The sequence below is a fragment of the Argiope bruennichi genome, chromosome 3, assembly GCF_947563725.1.
Source record: "Argiope bruennichi chromosome 3, qqArgBrue1.1, whole genome shotgun sequence".
NCBI lineage: Eukaryota > Metazoa > Arthropoda > Arachnida > Araneae > Araneidae > Argiope > Argiope bruennichi.
The window spans coordinates 94,189,253-94,212,021 of record NC_079153.1 but is presented as its reverse complement, the minus strand read 5'-3'; the positions used below and the strand labels follow the sequence as shown (position 1 = coordinate 94,212,021).

General features: G+C 30.6%; 1 protein-coding gene across 1 annotated transcript in view; it reads right to left on the bottom strand.

Moving 5' to 3' along the window:
* LOC129963361 (secreted frizzled-related protein 5-like) overlaps positions 1-21,786 on the bottom strand; it is a 429,823-nt gene extending 408,037 nt beyond the window's left edge. Inside the window, exon 1 of the mRNA XM_056077692.1 lies at positions 20,784-21,786. Coding sequence (XP_055933667.1) covers positions 20,784-21,249 — 466 coding nt within the window. The 5' untranslated portion in view covers positions 21,250-21,786. The remainder of the gene's footprint in view (positions 1-20,783) is intronic.
* Positions 21,787-22,769: the final 983 nt, after the last annotated feature.

Sequence of the window (22,769 nt, the reverse complement as noted above, 5' to 3'; positions counted from 1 at the left end):
ATAACACTCGAAATTGCTTTAATATTTCATTTACCTTTGATGAAACTAATAGAAATATATAAAATAACTGCCTCCATTTTTGTTAAGTGACTTTTAATTAAAGAATATCAGGACATTGCCTACACGTAAGGATTAAAATAGTGGCGTATATATGCATTTCGCGGTTCTATGCAGTAAACATTATGAGGTCTCTCTTAACCCTTTCGCTCACCATTTAAGACGATGCATCATTTTGCCGTTTTATTTATTTGATTAATTTTGATTGTTTACAGAATGGTGAAAAGATATGGATTAATTTTTCAGGGAAATTCAACTTAAAACAATTATAAGCAAATCTTTGTGTTAGTTGAATAATTATGCATTGGATTACTTTTCCAAATTCAAAGGGTTAATGAAATAGACAATTGAATTTCACTTTCTAACATACTTTAATTTAATAAACAATTAATTATTCATGTAAATAATGCTTAAGATATATTCTTGGTTTAAGTTCGCATTTCAATGACTTAGGGAAAATGAATGCTTTTATTTATTTATTATAATTGCAATGCATCTATTTTATACAAAATGCCATTGAAATAATGTTAAACGTTTTTAAACACTCTAAAAATCAAATTAACATAACGAATCTTATTGAAACCCTGTAAATTATATTTTATAAAATATTAATATATTCTTGATATTTTATAATTATCAGAATTTATATTTTATTTACAGACTTATTTAATAACAAGTAGTGAAGTGATGTTTTAAATCAATAAATAATCTTACCTGTTATCTATTCTCCGACAAATAGCCTTCGACAGTTGCTTAATCTGCCAAGTCGAAAATCTGGTAATTCTTATAAAATAATTTAAGAAACTTTGAGGGTAATTAAGAGCTATAATCTTCATAATAGTTTTTATATGGTAAAAGTAGAAATTAAGGGTAGCTGAGATCGTAAATATTTTGTTACATAAAAGAAACTCATTGGTCAACTAATTGGCTGAACTTAATTAATGGTATTCCGGGCATTTATGGTTAAGCCAGTCCATGGAAGAAAGTAGTGACATCTTGTGTAATATAATCGTGAATATATCATAGCCTGTCTTACATCGGGCAGTGATATTTTTTTAGCATAGATTAAATTTTTCTTTTTCTGATTAATATTGAATAATTTAATTATCGAATAATAAAAAAAGATTTCCGATTTCGTAATAAGATCTTTAGAGATATTTCAATAAAGAACTGACTAACTTTTAATTAAAAATAAAAATTTAAAGTAAATATTTTCCATTATTTTTCATGTATTTCCGCCTAACTATCATTTGTAAATATGTACTTAACAAAGTTGGAATAAGAAGGGGAAAAAAATGTTATGGAACTTTGTTATGGAAAATAAAACCATATGTTGGGAAGTAATTTTCATATATATATATATATATATATATATATATTTACGAACAAAATCAATGTGCAACACATTTTAATTTTTGTTTATTCATAATTATCTTTTAAATTTTTGAAATGAATATTTTTTAAAAATTAACACTCAAATACTTCAGGCTCGTAAAAAAAAAATTTCAAAAAAAAAAAAAAAAAAAAAAAGCGCGTTTAAAACTTTACTTTTGCTTCTCTGGTGCTGTTCCCGGAAGAATATTTTACTCCCTTCACAAAAGAAGAGGAAAGAATGCATTAAGTGCTTAGAAATAATACTTCAAATGAAAACATTTTTACCACATTCTATATATATGAATCTAGCATCACTCTACAAGATTGCAAATAATAATTATTTATACCGTTGAATATTAATAAATAAAAACAAGCAAAATAAACTTATTTCCAGTAAGAAAAACAACAGCAGACGAGAAGAAATAACTTAGTATATTTCACGTTACCGAAGGATCTTGTTATTTAGGATACTTTTAGTATCCCCCAACATAATCCTGTATTCTGTCTGTGTAGAAAATTAATTATTTGACGTTAAACACCACCTACCATTACACACACAAACACTGCCTGGCCCTCCCCCCACAAGAATAGAATAAAATAAAAATGAAAAAGAGGAGGAAATATAATAGAACATTTCTTTCTCTTAACGGATATTATTCCATGATATTTCATTCTATTCTATTCTATTCTGTTTATTTTTTATAGAATTTATTTCCAACATGTCTTACTTTTTTTTTGTATTTTTAAAGCATAGTAAATATACATATAACCATATATAAAATACAGGGTTTCAAGAAAAATCGTTTAGAAACTTTTTAAGTTTTTTTAATAGAAAAGGCACTGCACCTGAGCAACCTTCAGTTCTTCACCATCAACAGCAGAAGCGTAGAAAATGTTAACATGCGTCATTCAATATCATAAGCACAAAATATTTCATGTTAGATTAAGATTCATTTTACTTTATGGTATACGATGTATGCAAATGAAGTTTATAATCGTCAAAAAAAATTCAAATTCGAAATTTTGACCAATTTTTACGTTTCAGATCACCTTGAATGCGAAAAACAAATTTTTGGAATGTTTTCTGTCTATCTGTGAACACAATAACTCAAACACTCTTTAAAAGAGAGAGATGAAATTTGGTATATTATATGGGCTGCGGTGGCCCGGTGGTAAGATCTCGGCTGCGGAACCAGAGGGTCTCAGGTTCGTGACCCGATTCCACCGAAAAACCATTGTGTAAGTGGGTCTGGTGCACGTTAAATCCGTCCGGATAAAACGTCCTCCCGTTGGTGTGGTGTGGAGAGGAGGTGCCAGCTCAGGTGTCGTCCTCGACATCCGACCGTGGTTAAAAATTACGAGTTCCGTCTCAAAATAGCCCTAGTGTTGCTTTAAAACGGGACATTAATATAACTAAACTAATTGGTATATTATATTTACACCAAATTTGTAGATTTCTATCAATTTTTGAGCAAAATACATTTAAGGGAAACCTATCTGCCCGGCTGTTCAAGCAAAAGAAAGACAATAACTATAAAACGTAAAGGACCAGATATATGAAATTTGGAATAAAATTTAGTATCTAAAGTATAGATCCATATAAAAATATGTACCTAATTCGTCAAAGACCGTTTATCAGTTTGTACTTATGAAACAATATAAATAAGATAACTAAAAAGAAAACGCAATAATTTAAATTAATGAAAATTCGCAAATTTATTTAGATATTTAAAATGGATATCCTTGCCTAATTTTGAACTAAATGTGTACAAGTTTGACTTCTACTGATGCATACTTCCACATGTATGCAAATGTGATTAACCCAAAAACGCAACGGTTTCAATAACTAAATGAAATTTTGTGTGCGATTTTGTAAATAAAATTGTAATTCTGTCTCCCATTTTGGCTTCAATCGACTCAAAAAAGCCTCTAAAATGTATATGTCTTTTTACTATACTATGAAGCAAAAACTGACATGTAGAACTCTGAAAATAAAAATCTGAGTACTAATGGCATTCACGACCTCTGAATAAGGTCCACACTTTTATGCGAGAGAAAAAGGGATTAATATCTCTATTAAAGAGAGCAAACGAGAAATTCTAAGAGACCCCCCTCCTTTGGTTATGAATAAATTATACCATCTTCAGAAAACAACTACAAAATGGATTTATCTCTTGATATTTTATACAATAGATGACATCTTTCATAAATCATATTTATCTGATAATAAACCTCTGAACTTATCTAAGGAAAAATCTTCTTGCACAAAGAGAAAAACATTTTTCGAGTTAATCGAACCAAGAAACAGTCTCGGCCATATTTTTAACGCAAAGATAACCAAGAAGTCGAATAACTTCCAACTCACCGTGGATGGAATTAATATCAGTATCTGATAAAAACAAACGAAGCAGTCTTCGGCCCGAGAGAATTGAACGAGTCGGTTATTTTCGACCCCTTGAAATATACCACGGTCAGTCTCACGAACTAATGATTTTGATATCAGTTGTTTGTAGTATTTGAGCTTAGAAAGCATTACATTTGAAATCATGAATCAGCAACCACGCGAGTCGGAAATCTTTGAAATTGATTGTTCTGCATCGATAGATTTTTCTCCCCCCAACTTGGAAGGTAAATACGATTCATTTCACGATTTTAATAAAATAGTAGCTCTGTGATTTACGATTTTATTTAAACTCTAATTCAGATGTCACATCCTGTTGGAAACATTTTTATTATTTTCCAGTCCGCATAAGAGTGCGATACCCGATACACTTAAGCACGTTCAAGAGGATTTTTGTCTTTTAATGAAGCCTTCTTGAGGAGAAGGCAGCGATTCTAGCTACAATGCGACATTTTGCTATTTATTCTTTCTTTGTAACCAAGAAAATTTTATCATCACTAAAATGTTTGTGGTGAAACAGAGTTTTTAACAATCTGTTACCAAGCCAAAAAATCATAAGAATGTTTAGTTTAGTTATATTAACATCCCGTTTTAAAACAACACCAGGGCTATTTTTGAACGGACCGAGTAATTTTGAACTCGGTCAGATGACGAGGACGACAATCTGAGCTGGCACCACGCTCTTCAAATTTCCACACCACACCAGCGGGAGGATGTTTGGCCCGGACAGTTTAACGTGCACCAGACCCGCTTACACGACGGTTCTTCGGTGATATCAGGTATCGAACCTGAAGCCCTCCGGTTCCGAAGCCGAGACCTTACCACCAGCCCACTGCAAACCCACACATTTATTAGAGAGTATGCGAAATGCTTTGAGGTAACCACTTCCAATGAATATAATATTTTCTATCCTAACCTTTGAATTTGTCCTTAATGCAACGCCTTTAATTTCATTTTATAAAAAAGATTAATTCATCTTCCACGTTTTTATTCATACCATAGTGCACATTACCATGTTCATTCATTTATTCATAAATCAACAACATTCTTGAATTTGCCTCTCCAAGTATAAGACATAACTATAAAATGTGAGAAATGTGATGATTACAGTTTAGCTCACAGATTTGACATACAATTTTTAACCAAATCTGTCAAAGAGTTGATCATTTCTGTCAGTCAATATATATATATATATATATATATATATATATATATATATATATATATATATATTTGCTGTTGTTGTGTGACTATTTTAAGCCAAATTTTACGCAGTAGCTTCTGAGGGTAAAGATCCCTGAGCACCCGAGGGCAGAAGTCTGACTTCTAGCTCAAATGAAGATAGCACACACACACACTCGCTTGCACAACCCCTTTTTACAGGGGGGCTCATTCACGCACCTCACAGAGAGAACGACCATGCCCGAACCAGGACTCGTACCCGGAACGCCTAGATCACGGGAAAGACGCGCTACCCCTAGGCCAGGACGTCGGCAATCAGTATTTTAACATGCAAATAAATGCAATAATTCAAAAACATCAGGACTTATATAAATAAAATTTGGTATGCGCTTCCGTTATTAAAGCTGTAATTTTATGTCTAGTTTTCATTTCAACCTGCTAAAAAACTGCATTTCAAAATGCATAATGATTTCCTTTTCTGTACTAAGAAGCAAACATTTCTCAAGTGTGGAAACTGAAAATAAAAACTTGAGTTCTATGGTATTCATTTTTTTGCCCCAAGACTCATAATTTTGTGTGTGGGAATCAACACTTTTATTAGATAGTAAGTGAGCAAGTTTAGAGAGACCATTTTAATTTGTTTGTATTAAATATTAGCTACTAATTGTATATCGAACGTGTCGAACTTATGAATTGCTATCATTTTAGTCCATAAATGTATTTTTTTCCGAGTAGTGGTTTGCAATTTGCTTTTTAATACACTGCAATTTTTTAATAAAACGATTTAGAATATCATACTTATAAAATATTACTATCATCTGAACTTTTGGCTATAAGTAACAAATATAAAATTTCATATCGTAATCCCAAGATGGACATTTCCAAACATTTACATCAACCTAATTCAAACACCGCATTGTATTTATATTTGTAAATTGCGGGTTTGCGCAGCTGAAATTCCTCTGCATCATCAGCTACATCTTGTTCTAGAATAGGCGACAAAACAAAGTGGGTTACAACAACAACTGCTTTCAAAAAAATCTGAGAAATAAATAACATAAAAAAAAAAATCTTTTCCTGTCTTGGTATTCTTGTCTATATATATATATACTGATTTTCACTTCACCCCTCCCCTCCCCACCCGGACCCCTCGAGAATGAGTTCGTTTGTCTCTATTGTTGTTTTGACTGAAAAGGGATGTCAAAGACCACATCATAATACGTCACGGCACGGCTTAACAATTCGTGCGCATCACTAGTCCCTCACCCCACCTTTCCTTCAAAACTTTCTCAAGAAACGCCAAGTAGATCTATCTGCATTTCGTATTTCTTCCGTCAACAGCCAATTGTAGATCTCTTGTGCAAAATTTTGAAAAAGCGGAAAGAAACTGCATTTCTGTCTCAAACATTCCGTGAGCGAACTATATATAAACAAAAGGCCATTTATTTTTAAAGTCCAGATCTGATAAAAAAAAATCCCAAAGAATTTTGCACATTATTTTTTATTACAAAGCTGGAAATACAACGTAATTACAAATAAATAAATAAATAAATAAAAAATTATATATGGTTGTCTTGGTAACCTTGTTTTGTCTTTAAAGATGTTACAGACAAATAATAGAAAGAAAGAAAAAGGAGTATTCATTAATTTTCGTCTGAAAACCATGCTATCAGTGATCACGATGAAAAAAGAAAAAAAAAAAAAGCTGCGGTGGCCTGATGGTAAGGTCTCGGCATGTGAGTTGTAGAGTTTCAGGTTCGAGACGCGATTCTACCGAAGAGCCGTCGTATAAGGGGGTCGGTTGCACGTTAAATCCGTCATGCCAAACGTCCTCCCACTGGTGTAGTTTGGAGAGGGGGTGCCAGCTCAGGTGTCGTCCTCGTCATCTGACCGCGGTTCAAAATTACGAGGTCCGTCCCAAAATAGCCCTAGTGTTGCTTTACAGCGGGACGTTAATATAACTAAACTAAACGATGAAAAAAAATTCATTACGCATTGTTTAAGAGTTTAAACTTCAATAGTTTATTCCCGGATTTAGCGAGTTGTATGTTGATCTATTTCTTGATGCACTCCACGATTTTTCCGAGCTAATTTGTTTATTCAGATCTATTATTTCAGATCCAAAGAATGCCGTACTGTTATATAATATTAAGCTTAATTTAAAAACACTTGTTTATAAACGTTGCATTTAAATAATGATTTTTAAAAAGAAGGCGCTATCAGAGAGTTAATGATATACATTTCATAGAAGGTTTTTGTTGGTTAAAAGCATTACCAAAAAGGAATACCAAAAGTTTCTCATGTTTTGGCACGTAGTTTCTGATTCGATAACATCTGTTAGATGTCAAAACGCATATGGGATTCATAATTTCATTTACTAATCAATATTTCCATTTTCTCATATTTTGGATTTAAAAACTTAGACGTTAAGTTTTATAGTTTCTAAATCATCAGAACCAATAATTTTAATCAAATTAATACAGAGAAGGATTTATGATAAACTACTAATCTATAAGCAATAACAGCTTTAATGAGCAGTCTGTAAAATACAATATAATATCAATTATTGTCTTGCATATTCTATTAAGGAATTAATTTGTTTTTATTAAAACTCCACTTTGTAAAATTTATTTTACACAAAACTTGGCAATTCCGGGTACATTTCGCGCATTTCATGTTTTATCTCCCTACCATTTAAATTCCAGCTAAAAACAGATCTAAGTGCTTCGAATAATTGTCCCCTCTATTGGCAATTAAAACTTTACCTCTAATAGAAGATATTTTGTGTTTTATACACATAGCTGCATTTCTTCTTTAAATTCTTTCAGTCTAATAACAACTGGATTATTTAAACTACATTTCTTCCTATATTAATTGAAATATATCTTTTGTTAATTTAGTTCTTGGTTTAATCTGAAATCTAGCTCTCATAAATTTTTATATTTTTATTTTAATTCTTAATTGGTACAGTAACCCTTTGATCTAACCTAACTAAACAATACAGTAGAGTGTTTGAATAACACTGTTCATAAAATCAAAGTCAGTGGTCTCCCCAAACCTTTCTCGCATACCTTCTCATAAAAGGTATCATCCTTGAGAATGTCTTACACGGCATTGGCAAACAATAGTTACGAAGTATTCAGTTTGGCGAGAATTCAGCATTTTTACTAAATCTGCCGTTTCATCCTTGGCGAGTTTTTTTTTTTTTTTTTTTTTTTTGGCGATTAATTCATTGTATGCGGATAACAGAATCCAAAAACCGTATTTGCATTTTAGACACGTTTTTTTCAACCGATTGAAAACATGATTTGGCACAAAACTGCCCTTGTAGTCACAAAATTCTGTATCAAATTTCATATATTTATTTCATTGCGTTTTTGAGTTACCGCATTCACATGTTTCTGAAAAAACCGACTGACAGACAGTCAAGCCCTTGTTGGATTTAGCTCAAAATTTGATAAATGTCTACACTATGGATGTTAAATCTGTGTACTGGATTTTTTTAAAACTCTTATTGTTTTGTAATTATCGTGTTCTTGTATTCGAACAACTGGACAAACGGACTTCCTATGGACATATTTTACTCAAAATTTGATAGAAATTTGCAAATTTAGTGTGAAGACCATATACCAGATTTCATCCATCTAGCTTAAAGTGTTTTTGAGTTATGTTTGTCGCAGACAAATGGAAGGATATTCTCTTAAAATGTGTTTTTCGGACTCGCAGAGGTCTAAAACGTTTGAATTTCTTCATGATTACTATACTTTCTCTATACTACAAACGCGAGAAAGTAATACAGGCTAGTGTTAAAAAATCAATTAGTTTTGGTTAATAATTCAAAATATTTCTTTAGATATTCAGTGAACCATTTTTTAAAAAGAGTCTACAGTAAAACACTTTTTTTTCCACTGTACAAGTTGTATACTGTGCTCTATAAGTTCCAAAACAGACAACAGACAAAATAAAAATGCAAATTAAAGATTCTATAAAGGAAAAAACAGTCTTGAAAACTGAAGAATCTATATTTAAAGCAACTGTCAAAAGCAGGCCGTGTTGGATCGACGCGAGAGATAATAAAAGGCAGAATAAAGCGAAATCACTTAAGACAAACAAGTTGCTGAGACAAGCGAAAGCAGTGGTGGACTGGATGTCAAATGCAAATGAGGGAGCCGATTTATTCAGTGCTGTATCTGACCGATAATAGAAAACGAATTTAAGAATTTTAAACGGAAGACAGACAAGACCCAGAGGCACCTAAATTATTTCTGGACCAAAAGTTTCTAAGCTATAAAAAAAAAAAAAAAAAAAAAAAAAAATTCGAAAACATATCTGCGATTTTTAAACTTTTTTTTTCCCCCACTTGTTTTTTTTTTTTTTTTTTTTTTTTCTTTACGTGTATACAGGGTCCAATAACTAATTTCAAAATAGAGATATATATTTCTGATTTACACGTACCTAATATATTTTCATTAGATTAAATGCTTTAAATGGTTTAAAGAAGTATATATCACGTTATTTAAATCACTAAATACACTTTTTTAAAAATGCGGAAGTTAAATTTTTATTCGTAAAATTCGTATTTCCGTATTCGTATTTCCGTATTCGTATTTTATTCGTATTTCGTAAAATATACTTAACACACTAACATTTTAAGGTAGATGACTGCATTGAACAGTCGATTTTTTTTTCAAAAATATTTTTTTTAATTCAATATTTTTAATTTCTGAACAGCTTTCTTCATATATCATTATAGATAAGTATTACTTACGCAAATCGTACGTCATATAGGAAGAACGTTGTAAGTGACGAAATGTAATAGTACAGAAAGGGAATTTCCAAACTTTTAAACATTGCAATTCATTTTTTTTTTAAGAAATCAAAATAAATATTCCCAGAGATGAGCAACATCTTTTCTTTTTGAAAGAAGCTTTATGGGCCCCCAAAAAGTATTATTTTTATGAAATATAAGCGTTAAATATAATTTTACAAAAAATATTTCACGTGGCCCAAATTAATTAACATGTGGTGTGACACATTTTAATTCTATGTCACATTTCTGTAAACTAAGAACAGGCATAAGTACATTCAAGATATTCGCGACCCATTGAAAATTGACTCGCGATCGGTAGTTTGGGAACCCTAGGTCTAAAAATTAACAGTTAATCCACGAACAGAATGAGCACTTATAAAAAATAACTAAAAATACTTAAAATTTTTTTTTAGATCTCCCAATTACAAAAACTTATCAGTTTATATACTACTATACTATATAAACTGGTATTATAATACTATATAATTACACCTGTAAATACTATATATTTTCTAAACACCCAAGATGAAATTTGATTTTCACTGTCATGTTGTCACCGCTACGGATCCTGTGAGACGTATGTTTACTTCGGATCTTCGTACGTAATAATTTTTAAGCAGAACAATTTATAATCCCCTTTGCCGAGATCATTACTAATTCGTTTAAATTTTGAGTAAAAGTACTTTCGCTGTAGTTGGAAGCACTAAAATGGCAGGAAAAAAGGCTATTTTTATTCCAAATATGATAAATCGAAAAAAGAAAAAAAAAAATGCAACATGTAGCCAACTATCTTAATGAAACATCGGCATCTTATACATAACGAAACTTGGCGCGATCTTGACTTAATCTGAAAATCACTACACAAACACATTACGTAGGCGCTCTTGGCGTGATTGGAAAATCACTATGCAAACAAACACATTATGTTCGCGTTCTTGGCGTAATTGGAAAATTATCAAGTAAACCCCTACATAACTATCTTGGCATATTATTTATAATGATTCTTAGTGATTTTCAGATCACGCGAGTAAATTCAGTGACCTTAAAAATAAACAAGTACAGAAAAAAAGTAAAAGTTTACAACTGGGTGCCCCTTGATCTTTTGGCGATTTTTTTAACATGAAGATCGGCGCCAAGGGTAAAAGGTTTCGGTCAGTAACCCAACAGTAACGTCAATGAAAACAAAACATTATGGAAACCAGAAATAGTGCTTCATCGCTGAAATTTGTAGCCAATCGAATTGGCACCCAAATCTACACTAAAACCGAAAAAAGTAAAAAAAAAAAAAAAAAAAGACATGACGATAACAATTTACAGAAAACAGACTATACCTAAAATAGGTATGATGCGCCATTGAACCTAAAATAATTAACCAGCGCCATTTCCTCTCGTTGCAATGACCTGAACGTCAAGTATTTTTTTCCTATTTCGCTCTCTTTCTTTAAATTTATTCTTTACCTAAACTAAAGTACCAGATGAAAGAACATTTTTTTTCTTCCAAATTCGCAAATCATTATTAAGGAGAATACACACAATGCTTTTGCAACGGAAAAAATTGATGTATTCCAGGCGTTCCAATCCAGATTCTACAGCACACAACAGATGCAAACACTTCGAAAAATAATTTTTAAATTTAACAGTACCAATGAAAAACAAAGCAATAATGAATGAATTGTAATAGTGTCGTAGATTACCAAAATATATATTATAACAAAATATGATTTTATATATTAAGCCTTTCATTTGCTGCCTAATTTTTTTCAGCTCAAATAAAATTTAATATACATGGAAACTTTTCAACCATAATTTTGAACTGAAGATTTATGTTTGATCTAATTTTTTTTAAATCTCTAACTCAGATGATTATCTTCCACTGAAACTGATATGAAAACTTTTGGGGCCAACTAATATTGAAATGTCGGCATCGGAAATATTGGCGAGCCGGAATTCACATATAGACCATTAGCAATATTTGTGTATCGTCGAGCTAGAAGGTTGCCATAGTAACGCCGTATTTGTAGCTCAGACAGTCTTTTAACCAAGGTGGAGAAAAATGTGTTCAGTCACTTAACATTATTCCATTATATAAAATATAAATGTCTTATTCATATAAGTTTTTTAATGACATTAAAGACCAAGTATTTAACATTTATTTCAATGAGTATATAAAATATTCTCACCATTTATTAATATAATCAAAACTTTTAAAAGAGATTTCAATTCCCAGACAAATATTGTCGTCGAATCAAACCTAAAACACTATCATGCTATCTTTATTATTTTGAGAAAAAAAAATTGATATAACAGCAGTAATGAGTAGGTAAATACGACGTGAATCTAAATCTAATAAATAAAACTGGTACCCTTGAAAAACTTTTTTTTTAAATTTTAAAATTATGTAAAAATGATTTATGTACAATAATATGCTCCAAAGACTGAAAAAATATAAAATTTCAATTGATTGCTAATTAAAATTTTGAAAAACAAACCTTTCTATGTCACTGCCAAATATCCAAGAAGTAATCATGTACCAATTGCGACATCTCTAGATTCAGGGACCTGAAGAGTCATTTAAAAAAGTTTTTGTATTAAGTTAATGGAGGGGGGACCCTTGCCACAGTACAAAAACGGATTCAACGATAAATTGAAAAAAAAAAAAAATTCTAATTTATGAGTTCCCGATGTAATTTGTCAGCAGTTAATTCCATGGCAACGGACAAGGAGTTATTGCGCGGAATTGTCAGCTCCATCATACATTTATGAAAACATAGAAAATTCAGAATTAACTATTCCCTTAACCATTTAGTTTTGTGTTTTATATAAAAATTAATTTAAAAAAAGTATTGTAATTTGTCGAATTTCCACGCTTCAGACTTCTACGAGTACAAATAAAACATTTTTTTTAAAAAATTATATCTGTGCATCTGCAAATGTTATAGTTCAAAAATGTTTTGAACCAGCAAATGAAATTTCGTTGTTGTTTCTTACGGCACTTGTCATGGACAAGCCCATTGTTACAAAGACAGCGATATAAGTTGGTGGGGGGAGCGTCTCTTGTTTTTATAGTAGCGCCAACTAGGGCCAAGTGTACGAATTTTCCACTCATGCATCACTCATTCGCTTGCACAACCCCTTTTTACAGGAGGGCACATTCACACATCTCACAGATAGAACAACGGAAGAACAACCATGCCCAAACCGGGACTCGAATCCAGGACGCCCAGATCACGGAGAAGACGCTCTACCCCTATGCCAGGACGCCGGCTGAAATTTCGTATACGACCAAATTTTAAGAAAAATCTATTCAGAGAGTGTCTGTCTATCTGTGAGCATAACACTAGCAAACGCAAAGAGCTTATTCAATGGATAAAATTGGATATACAGGTTGAGCATCTAAAATATAGATTTGCATCAAATTTGAACTAAATCTGAAAAAGGATCGACTATTTGCCTGTCTGTGCTTTCACATGCATATAAACAAGATAATCCAAAAATTTACCAGCTTAGGTAAATTAAATTTACAATTTTAGCATTTAAAATGCAGATCCTTCACTAAGTTTGAATCATATCAAAGTATTGACCATCTGTCAATGTATGCATTCGTATCTATGTTTCCACGGCATATCAAAAACATAACAGTTTAAATAAATGAAGTTTGGTATATCATCTTATGACTACAATTATAATTATGTGCCAAATTTTAGTTTTAAGACGCCCAAAATACATATTCAGTTTTCTGGTATTTGGGTATTAATTATATGCCGTCGATTAATCGCCAAATAAAATCGCCCGAGATCATTCATTAATATCTTATTTCATAACTACTGTTCGCCAACAGCAGGCTGTTAATGCAAAATTCCCGGTTAACTTTAATATACTAAGAAACATTTCACTATTATGTGTATCATTCTAGAAATAAAAAAATCCTCACGGCAAGCTGGAAGGAAAAGGTAGATTATCAAAATTAGAACTTGAAAATGACTTTTCAGCCCCTACCTTCTAAGATATTGCAGTTATCAAAAAACTTCCAGTACAAAAGTTGTTCATTTTAATGAGGCGCTAATTTGACTAATTGGGTTTATTTGTCCATCTTCAATATTAAGAAAGTAATAGCGAAATGAAAATTTCAACTCCGCACCATTTCCACCCCTTCAGAGCTAGATAGGCCATTTACGAACTCGTCCAAGATTTTTACATTTTTAACAACATATTCTAAGCAAGTTAAAATCCAAACAAAATTACTCTCGTTATCCTGTTTAGAAGATAACATGGCCAAAGCGTTATACGCGCATATAAATAACTTTTGAACGAAGGGTGGTTTTGGGTTCTAGGCACCATGGTCGGTAAAGAACTGAAGAAATTTTCCCGATGTCTTTTCATGAGAATCATTGCAATAGGAAATTTTTCCTATTAGAATCTACCTAAGGGGCGTCATACCCTTGCAGTAGATCTGCAATTCTATGGGGGGATGACGTTATTATTATACAGTGTGCGAAGCATTCCGGGGAGATCACAATGATTCGATTAATTAGATGGCATTTTATTTTTTGAAAATGTGTTGTCTTACTAATTCCAATGAGAACCAATTAAGTTCTTGAGGTGCTTTTGGATTATGTACAATATCAAATCATGAAGTTTTAAATTATTTGATTTTATGATTTAATGACTTAATTAGATTGAGAAGCGATAATTGATGCCGTGTGATGCATGAATATCACAATGAAGAAGTTATATGATCAATCCATTACTGTTAATGAATCTTGTATATAATGATGAATCTAATAAAAAAAATGAAAATAAATAATTATCATTTTAGAATTTCTATTACAATTATTCATTTAAATAAGTTATACAATTTTTTTTCCTTATTGAAAGAATGGAATAAAAACATAATTCAAGATTTTAATTAATCTTATTTCCTTCAAGATATATCTTAAGTAATAAAAATTACATACTGCGAGTATCATTTTAAATTAAAACTGCTTTTGCATTCGTAATGTATTCAATTAATAAAATATTTTGTTAAAATAATTCATGAGCATAGTTTATTTTTGAAATAAAATATTTGAGTTTCTAAGATTATGCAAAAACAAAAATATTTATTCAGAATCGCAAAACATCAAAAAATCGTAATAAGAAATTTTAAAAAATGAAAAAAAAAAGTAACAAAATAAAATCCACTTTTAACATGCATAAGTCGATTGCTTTTCTTATTAAATTTTACATATCTTCAAGATTGTACTTTTACATTAATTTATTTCTACTGAAATAAAAACTTAAAAAATTTAGAAGGCATTAAAAAAAACAATTTAGAAGATGTTCTTCAATCAAACACGCAGTTAAAAAAACATTGGTATGTAAAAAAAAAAAAATATCTTGGAATGGCAAGGCAGAAAGAAAAAGTGTGGGGGGGGGGAGGGCGAAATGCAAGATACTTACTACTTTGTATTATTCACTTTCGGTGTAGGTACTTTCTTTTTTCTTCTTATTATTTTCCCCTTCAGTCTTCAATTTTAAAATGAATGTTTATTTTTCGATTTTTTTTTTTTATGTTATTTTCACAGAAGGAATTTTCTCTCAATTATAAATGTTGACTGAAATACGAGCTCTTAAAATTCCTTCAACTATTTTTATAAACAAAATTTTGTTTATTTCATTCTGAATGCTACCGTGGCGTGCTGCAATTTTCTCGAGTTCAAGTTGGGTTGAACACAAAATTGATATTTAACAAAGGGATACAACTTATTTTTCGAGGTTCAGTAAATAAGTTTGTATCGTCTATTGAATTTTGTATTCTAAATGGGGGGAGGGGGGGGGTAGTAATGCAGAACATCTTCTCGTAGTTTTTTTTTTTTTTTTTTTGAGGTTTTCAGAGAAATGTGAAAAAAGAAGATAAAAAAAAAAAAACGTTTATACAATCAGGATGTATGGTTTTTATTGGAAAATTTTCTATTCGGTAAAAGAACTAATTTTAAACACAGATAAACTGTTAAAGAATCCCTTCATATTTATTTTATTTTTCCAAAGAATTTTGCAGCGTTTGCATCTAAAAGCATCTTACATCAGAACGTGACTTTTCCATTGCATAAAAATCCCCAAACTGGGTTTGAATTTTTGTTTTGAATGAGTGTCACGTTTTGTTTATGAATAAAAATAGCACTGCTCGGATGGAAGAGTTTTTATAAAGAATCGCATCCTTCATCGATTACTGCAAGAGCTTGTTCAACCAGAGATGCAGTAGCAAAAAAAAGATACCCTCGATAATTCAAGTCACGGATAAGCGAAATGCGAATCAATTCTTTTGTAACCAAATTACTCGTACATGAATGTTTTCACGTTTACTTGTTTAAGAAATTAAGAAGAAAAAAAAGCCATATTCAAACTTTATTCTCAATTTACAGAAAAACTACAGACACCATTACAAACTACCATTTGAAAGAGCTGAAAGTAAGCAAACGATTAAAGGCGATGAATGTTTGTATATAAGATAACTAATGATAAGATAAACTAATTTTAAGATTTAAGCTTTCAGAGAAATTCGCTACCCTTTAATCGTTGTGAGTCATAAAAGAATGGAATTATTGCTACACAAACTTATAAAGCTGAAATAATACTATTCACAGACGCTATAATTCGATACAAATAATTACGCATTTAATTCATAAGCATCGTAAGTATTTTAGGGATTCTTAATTAAATCAGTAAAACGGCACGTACCCGATATGAAGTCTCCTCAAATTAGATTATGGAAAAAGAAACAGTAATAGGATTAGACAATCATAAATTACTCGAATTGAATTCAAAATAATTCGATTACTCTTCCGTTCCAAAAGCGTGAAAAAATATTCCAAGAAAAAGATTCGATTGATTTGTCAGTTAAAGCCGTCATTAGAAGATAAGCATGGCACAAGACAGCACTGTTTTCATTTCAATAACACACCAACAAGAATACTTTTCATTTCAAAATCGCGAGATTAGTCTTTTTCAACGATTGTACATCTCTAAGGGATGGTACGCAGAAAAATGAGTTATTACGTTTCTTAATTCAAAGAATAAATTGAGTTCATCCTATTACTACTAAATGTAAGCATCTCCTCCTTTCATCTTTCCTTTCCCCCCTTTTACGACAAAATAAATGCGCCCTGACGCATGCCAGAAAGTGCGAAGTTTTTGAATCCGAGGATGAACAAACAGTATGTTTACTCCCATGATTAGATTCTTTATACCCTCATTATAACTTCATAATCATAGAGAGAAGAAACAGCTTCTTCACATAAGCGAATATTTCATTAAATCAATATTTTCTGTTCAAACCCTCGATATTCGCTTAAACCAATTTGATACCACTATTAATCGAGATTCAGGCATATTTATCCTTCATATTTAATTTACCTCATTATTTTTAAGCTAATTTTATTTAAAAGATATCGATTTATTTGAGTAAAAAAAGATTAAAAAATTCTAATAAATATTTCTAGCGAGCAATATACGCCATTCAATGTGTAATTATGTTAATGTATATTATAAAATTATAAACTTACCTGCACATTCGTTTGAGATAGGGATAATTAATTTCATAGTTACTAGATCATTATTACATCATCAATGCGGTTTACAAGATCATTGCTACAGTCAAATTAATTGTTTTCTCGCGTAAAAACTTTTTTATGACAAGTTTTTTTTTATTTATTTATTTGTAAGATCATAATCAAAAATATATTTTATACTTCATGATTAGTTTATAAAACAGTCTAGATTACTACAAAAAATTCGAAAAAGAACACTTTCAAGAAGGATTTTTTTTTTTTGTTCGAACTGAAGATATTTAATAGATCTAGCATAAAACGCAAGTAGGGTCTCTAGAACGCCGGCGAAAATAATCACTTAAAAATCGCGAAAAGCAAAGCAATCGATGTTAAGTAGATCTTTGAAGTATAATTTTAGAAATAAACAAACAAAAATAATTTTAATTCATAAAAACGATGACTATGATCTCTTTACATAAAAAATAAACATAGCAAAAAAAATTATATAATTAATTATTTTTGGGGTTTCCCCGAATAAATTAATCGTATTCCTATAAAAATTTCGGTAAACTAGCAATCAATTAACAAAACGTTCAAGTAAAGAATATCGCCTTTCAAGTAAATCGCCTTGTTCAAGTAAAAAAAAGTATGTTATAAAATTAATTATTTTTGGAGATTTTCAGAACGAATTAACTAATTTTCACGAAAATTTCGGCAAACTGATCACTGATTGATGAATAGTTCCGGTAACTAATCCGGTCATTTATTTCTTGCGTATGCAATATAATTATTTTGGAAAATTTGCATAAAAGTTTTCTAAAATTAATTTGGATTAATTCGGATAATGAAAATCGCCTTTTCAAATACGTTCATCTATCAATCATCTAATGCATTTATTTTGTGTATATTTACCATTAAAGTGTTGTACTTCAGTTATTTCATAGATGATCTTGTTATGTTATTAAATAACTGATCACATTTAATGAAATAATGGATTTTATAAGTTTAACGATTTTATATATAATAATCAATCCATTAAAAACTATATTATAAAAAACTACAATCAATATTTATACTACATTTCCGCGAAAATCGAAAATTATACTTTATCAAATAGAATTTTAGCATTTTATATTTCATTTATCATTTAGCCGTATATATTCGCAAGAGATATGGGAAGTATTTAGGTTATATACGTGGAGTTTAATATTTATTCCAATAAGCTTATCATTATTTGTTTTGCTTTCTAGTTTAATTTTATTTATTTATTTATTTTTTTTCTTTTAGAAAGGAATATCTTTGAATTGTTATTGCAGATGCGATCAGCGAAATGCAAAGAAATACAGTTCGAAAACAACTATTCAATATTATTTCTGAAAAGTTAACATTCACAATGCAGTGCATTAAAACCGAGTATTCTGATAGTTTTTCTCTTTCTTGCAATGGCATGTTTGATCCTATAAATATAAGTTTATTAATTTATAATTCGGTAGTGTGTTTTAAAAAATAAGTATTATTCAACTTTTGAGTCAAAGCAATTTCTATTGGAACTTCCAAACATTTTGTTATTAAGAAAAGATTTTTTTTAAAAGAAATATAATAGTTCAAAGCGAACAGAGCTGCATACCAAAACAAACATTCCATGTTATGTATTATTCACTCTCATGGGCCAAAAAAAAAAAAAAATACCACGAGAAAGAATTTATACCATTTATAAATGTAAACATTCGTAAGCAATCGCCTAGAAAGAGGTAATGGTACTGAATAGTATATATACACAAAATATGTTTAATCCAAAATACATGAGAAAAAATGAATTGTACAAATATATATAAAATATTTTCTATGTAAAGAAAAACTCCATTTCATATTCAGATAATAATGGTGGATTGATTACTTTAATGCAACGATGAAGTTTCAATATTTGCTTGTGGTGTCCTCCTACATAATGATGAGAACACACGTTCAGAGACAGAAAAACACATAAGCTCAAAATTCATAAAGTTATTCGTAAGAATAAATCTGTGTGTATTAGAAGTAAATATTTTTTTAACCATTCAACCACAGATAGTGAATATATTTTTTAGATATGACATAATATTATGTTAATAAAATGACTAGGAGAAAAAAAGCTGTTAGTATTAATATATTTGAAAAAAAAAACCAAATTCTTCACACGCTAGCAATATTTTTTTTTTTTTCAAAAAATAATAAATTTTTTGCACATTAGCATAAGTAAACTAAACCATTACGATTTGTTTGCGAAGAAGTTCCTTTTTTTTTTTTTAAATCAAATTTCCTTTGAACGAACTGCGGATTGTTTATTTTGCGTGTTATAGATAGAGGCAAAATACCCACGTACCAACCAGAATGAGATATACTTTCTACTGATAGGATTGCTTAAAGTAATTATTTCTGCATTAAAGGGGAAAAAATGGATTTAAACTAAAATTGCATATACATTTTAAACATTTGCATTGAATTCTAGAGTAATACATAAATAATTATAACAGCCGTAATTTCATTATAACAATACATTTAAAATTGTCATTAAAATTTTTTTTTTGGTGGAACATTCGTTACGATATTTACGTTAATGCCTTATGGAAAAATAAACTTCAATGAAAATAAAAATAAATAAAACATTAAAACTACTATAATACTAAACGAACAAACAAAAAAAAAAAAAAAAAAAAAAAGGAAAATAAATAAAAATGACATCTGAAATTGGTTTCCTTGATTTTGTCTAAATATACGTAGAGTTCAATCAAATCCAGGTTCAAAATCCTGGATTTAGACTAGACTAGTTGGTTCTATTTGAACTAAATATTCTTGGAGCTAAAATTCAGACATGAACAAAAATTCGAATTAGACTCAGATTTTATCGGCGTTACTCATAAAAATTCATAAATCATGAATTATAGAATTTAAATAATCATTCACATAATGCATCTAATTAATCTATAACAGTACTTTCCAATAAATTTTAGTATATACAGGAGAAACATTTAATATATATTTCAGTACAGTAGAATTCCGATTATCCATATTAATTAGAAACAGAATGATTCAATCAATCGAATAGCCGGATAATCGATGACAAAAATATTTTATTATAAAAAAAAACAAATTTTGTTGGTAACGTATATATTAATGACTACCAAAACAATGTTGTTTACATTCAACCCAATATACTTATATACTGTATTAAAATACCACTGCTTGAACTTTCTAAAGTCAGTGGTTTCACTGTTTCTATTAAAAAAGATTTTTCTAATGATTTAAAAAAATTATTAAAAAATCCGTATAAATGAATTTTGAATAATTAGAATTCCATTATATCTAATGTTAAAGAAAATAACATCAAAGACCAGTTGAAATTTGATGGTAGAACCTGAAAGCACACATAAAAAAGATCACAAGCGAAACTTACCTGAATTGGTGTTGGCCTGCACAGATATGCACATATCGTTGTCGACCGGGAACTTGTCACATCGAACCATATCTGGCCATGGGAATCCGTAGGCCCTCATCCGGCTCTCGCATCCATTTTTGACCGCTTCGCAGAGTGACCTGCACGGATAGATGGGTCTGTCCAAGCACACCGGCGAAAATAAAGAACACAAGAACAGCTGTGTGTCCGAATGGCATTTGAGATTGAAGAGAGGTACCCAAGACGAAGATTGTTGGGACACCTCTGCCATGGTGTCATGATCCAGGAGGTTGGGCAGACGCATCTGAGTGTACCCTATGCCGTGGCACAGGGTCAGGTTTTCAGGTATGTCCACGCAGGATGGCTGTGTCAACCGGCTACTGATTCCCCATTCTGTTATGTATTGGTTGGGAATGAGGTTGCAAGACGCTCCATGGACAAGCACAGCTAAAAGCAGGAAGAACATTGTGAAAATCTTGAGTAATGCTTAAATGATGCAGTAGATCAGATGTCAGAAACTTGATGACACAGAGATATATCGTTTAAAAATCAAAGGACACAGTTTCCTTTTTGCTTCTGGTGCACAACACATACAGCTGACGACAGCAAACGAAAACTATTCTACGATGAAAGCAAGGCCTGGAATTTTTACAATCAAGAATTCCAATTCAAATCAGCATCAATAGTATATTTTGAATTCACGAAAAGTTGGTAAATGTTTCGATGTTATGCCAATTAAGCAAGGATATGAATTATGGAAGATTTTGCTTATCCTCTCAATTATATATTATAAAAAAAATCTTATTTTAAGTCCCAGTGTTTAAAATGATTTCATTAAAAAGCAAGATCTCAGAGTTGATGTCTGTAAAACTGATTCCCACAGCAACTTAAAAGCAGTCGAAATCCATCAGGTGGTGGTCGGGATGATCCACGTGTTTCGCGCCAGTCGAGGAGTAGCGAGTGACGATCCCTGCCTTGCACTGGGACTCTTCGCAACCTTCTGACTGGCCCAAACTGAAAACGAAGAGCTCCGTTCCGATTTCGGCGTCACGTGGAGAGATACGAAACTCTCCAATAGATCGACAGGTGGAATCGACCGCAGTGCCATCTCGGGAGGAACAGCGGAAAGTGAAAAACAAATGAAATGTGGCTACAGTTTTTTTTTTTTTTTTTTTTTTTTTTTACCCTCTCTTTTGGAGGAAAGAGAATGTGGATCATGCATTTTATTTTATCTTCATATAGTAAATTGATTGATAAGGGGAATTTCAATTCTCTACAGAGATATTTTGATTATGTCAGAAAGAATTTGAAATGAGAATATTTTATCATAGCCATGCATAGATATAATGTATTTTTTTTATAATAAATTCGAATGTGAGTTCAGAATTCTTTAAGGCAAAATTTGTAAACTTTGATTAGAAGAATAACAATAACGCCAATGGTTTTCATTATCTGTAATATTTTCAAATAGGTAATAAGTGCTCTATTGAGAATTTTTTGTGTAGTTTCGCGATATATTTTTTAATATTTTAAAGGGACAGTTTTAAAACTGGATTCTACCTTAATAATTCTTCTAGATTATATAGAACTATAAAGAATTTAATTCGTTTCACTATTCTTTTTTATTATTATTTATTTAAAATGGTGATGAAATGCTGTTTATTATTTTCGGGGATATTTATTTACTTTTCTGAGATAATAATTCGAAGTTAGAATTTTTTTTTTTTTTTTCTAAATAAAGTCTTATAATCTAAGTCTTATAGTCTAACCATATTATCCTATTAACGAGTTGTTTCCTATATTATTCTATGCCTGACTTGAGCTCCATTTGTCACTTTTCAATATATTTTACAACGAAATAAAAACCAAATACGTTTTTGAAATAATTCATTAAACATTTACATTAATTTTGAGTTTAATTTACTACAAAGGGACTTTTTTCTTCAAGGTTAAAAATATCAATGTGGGATTAAGATACATGGAAGA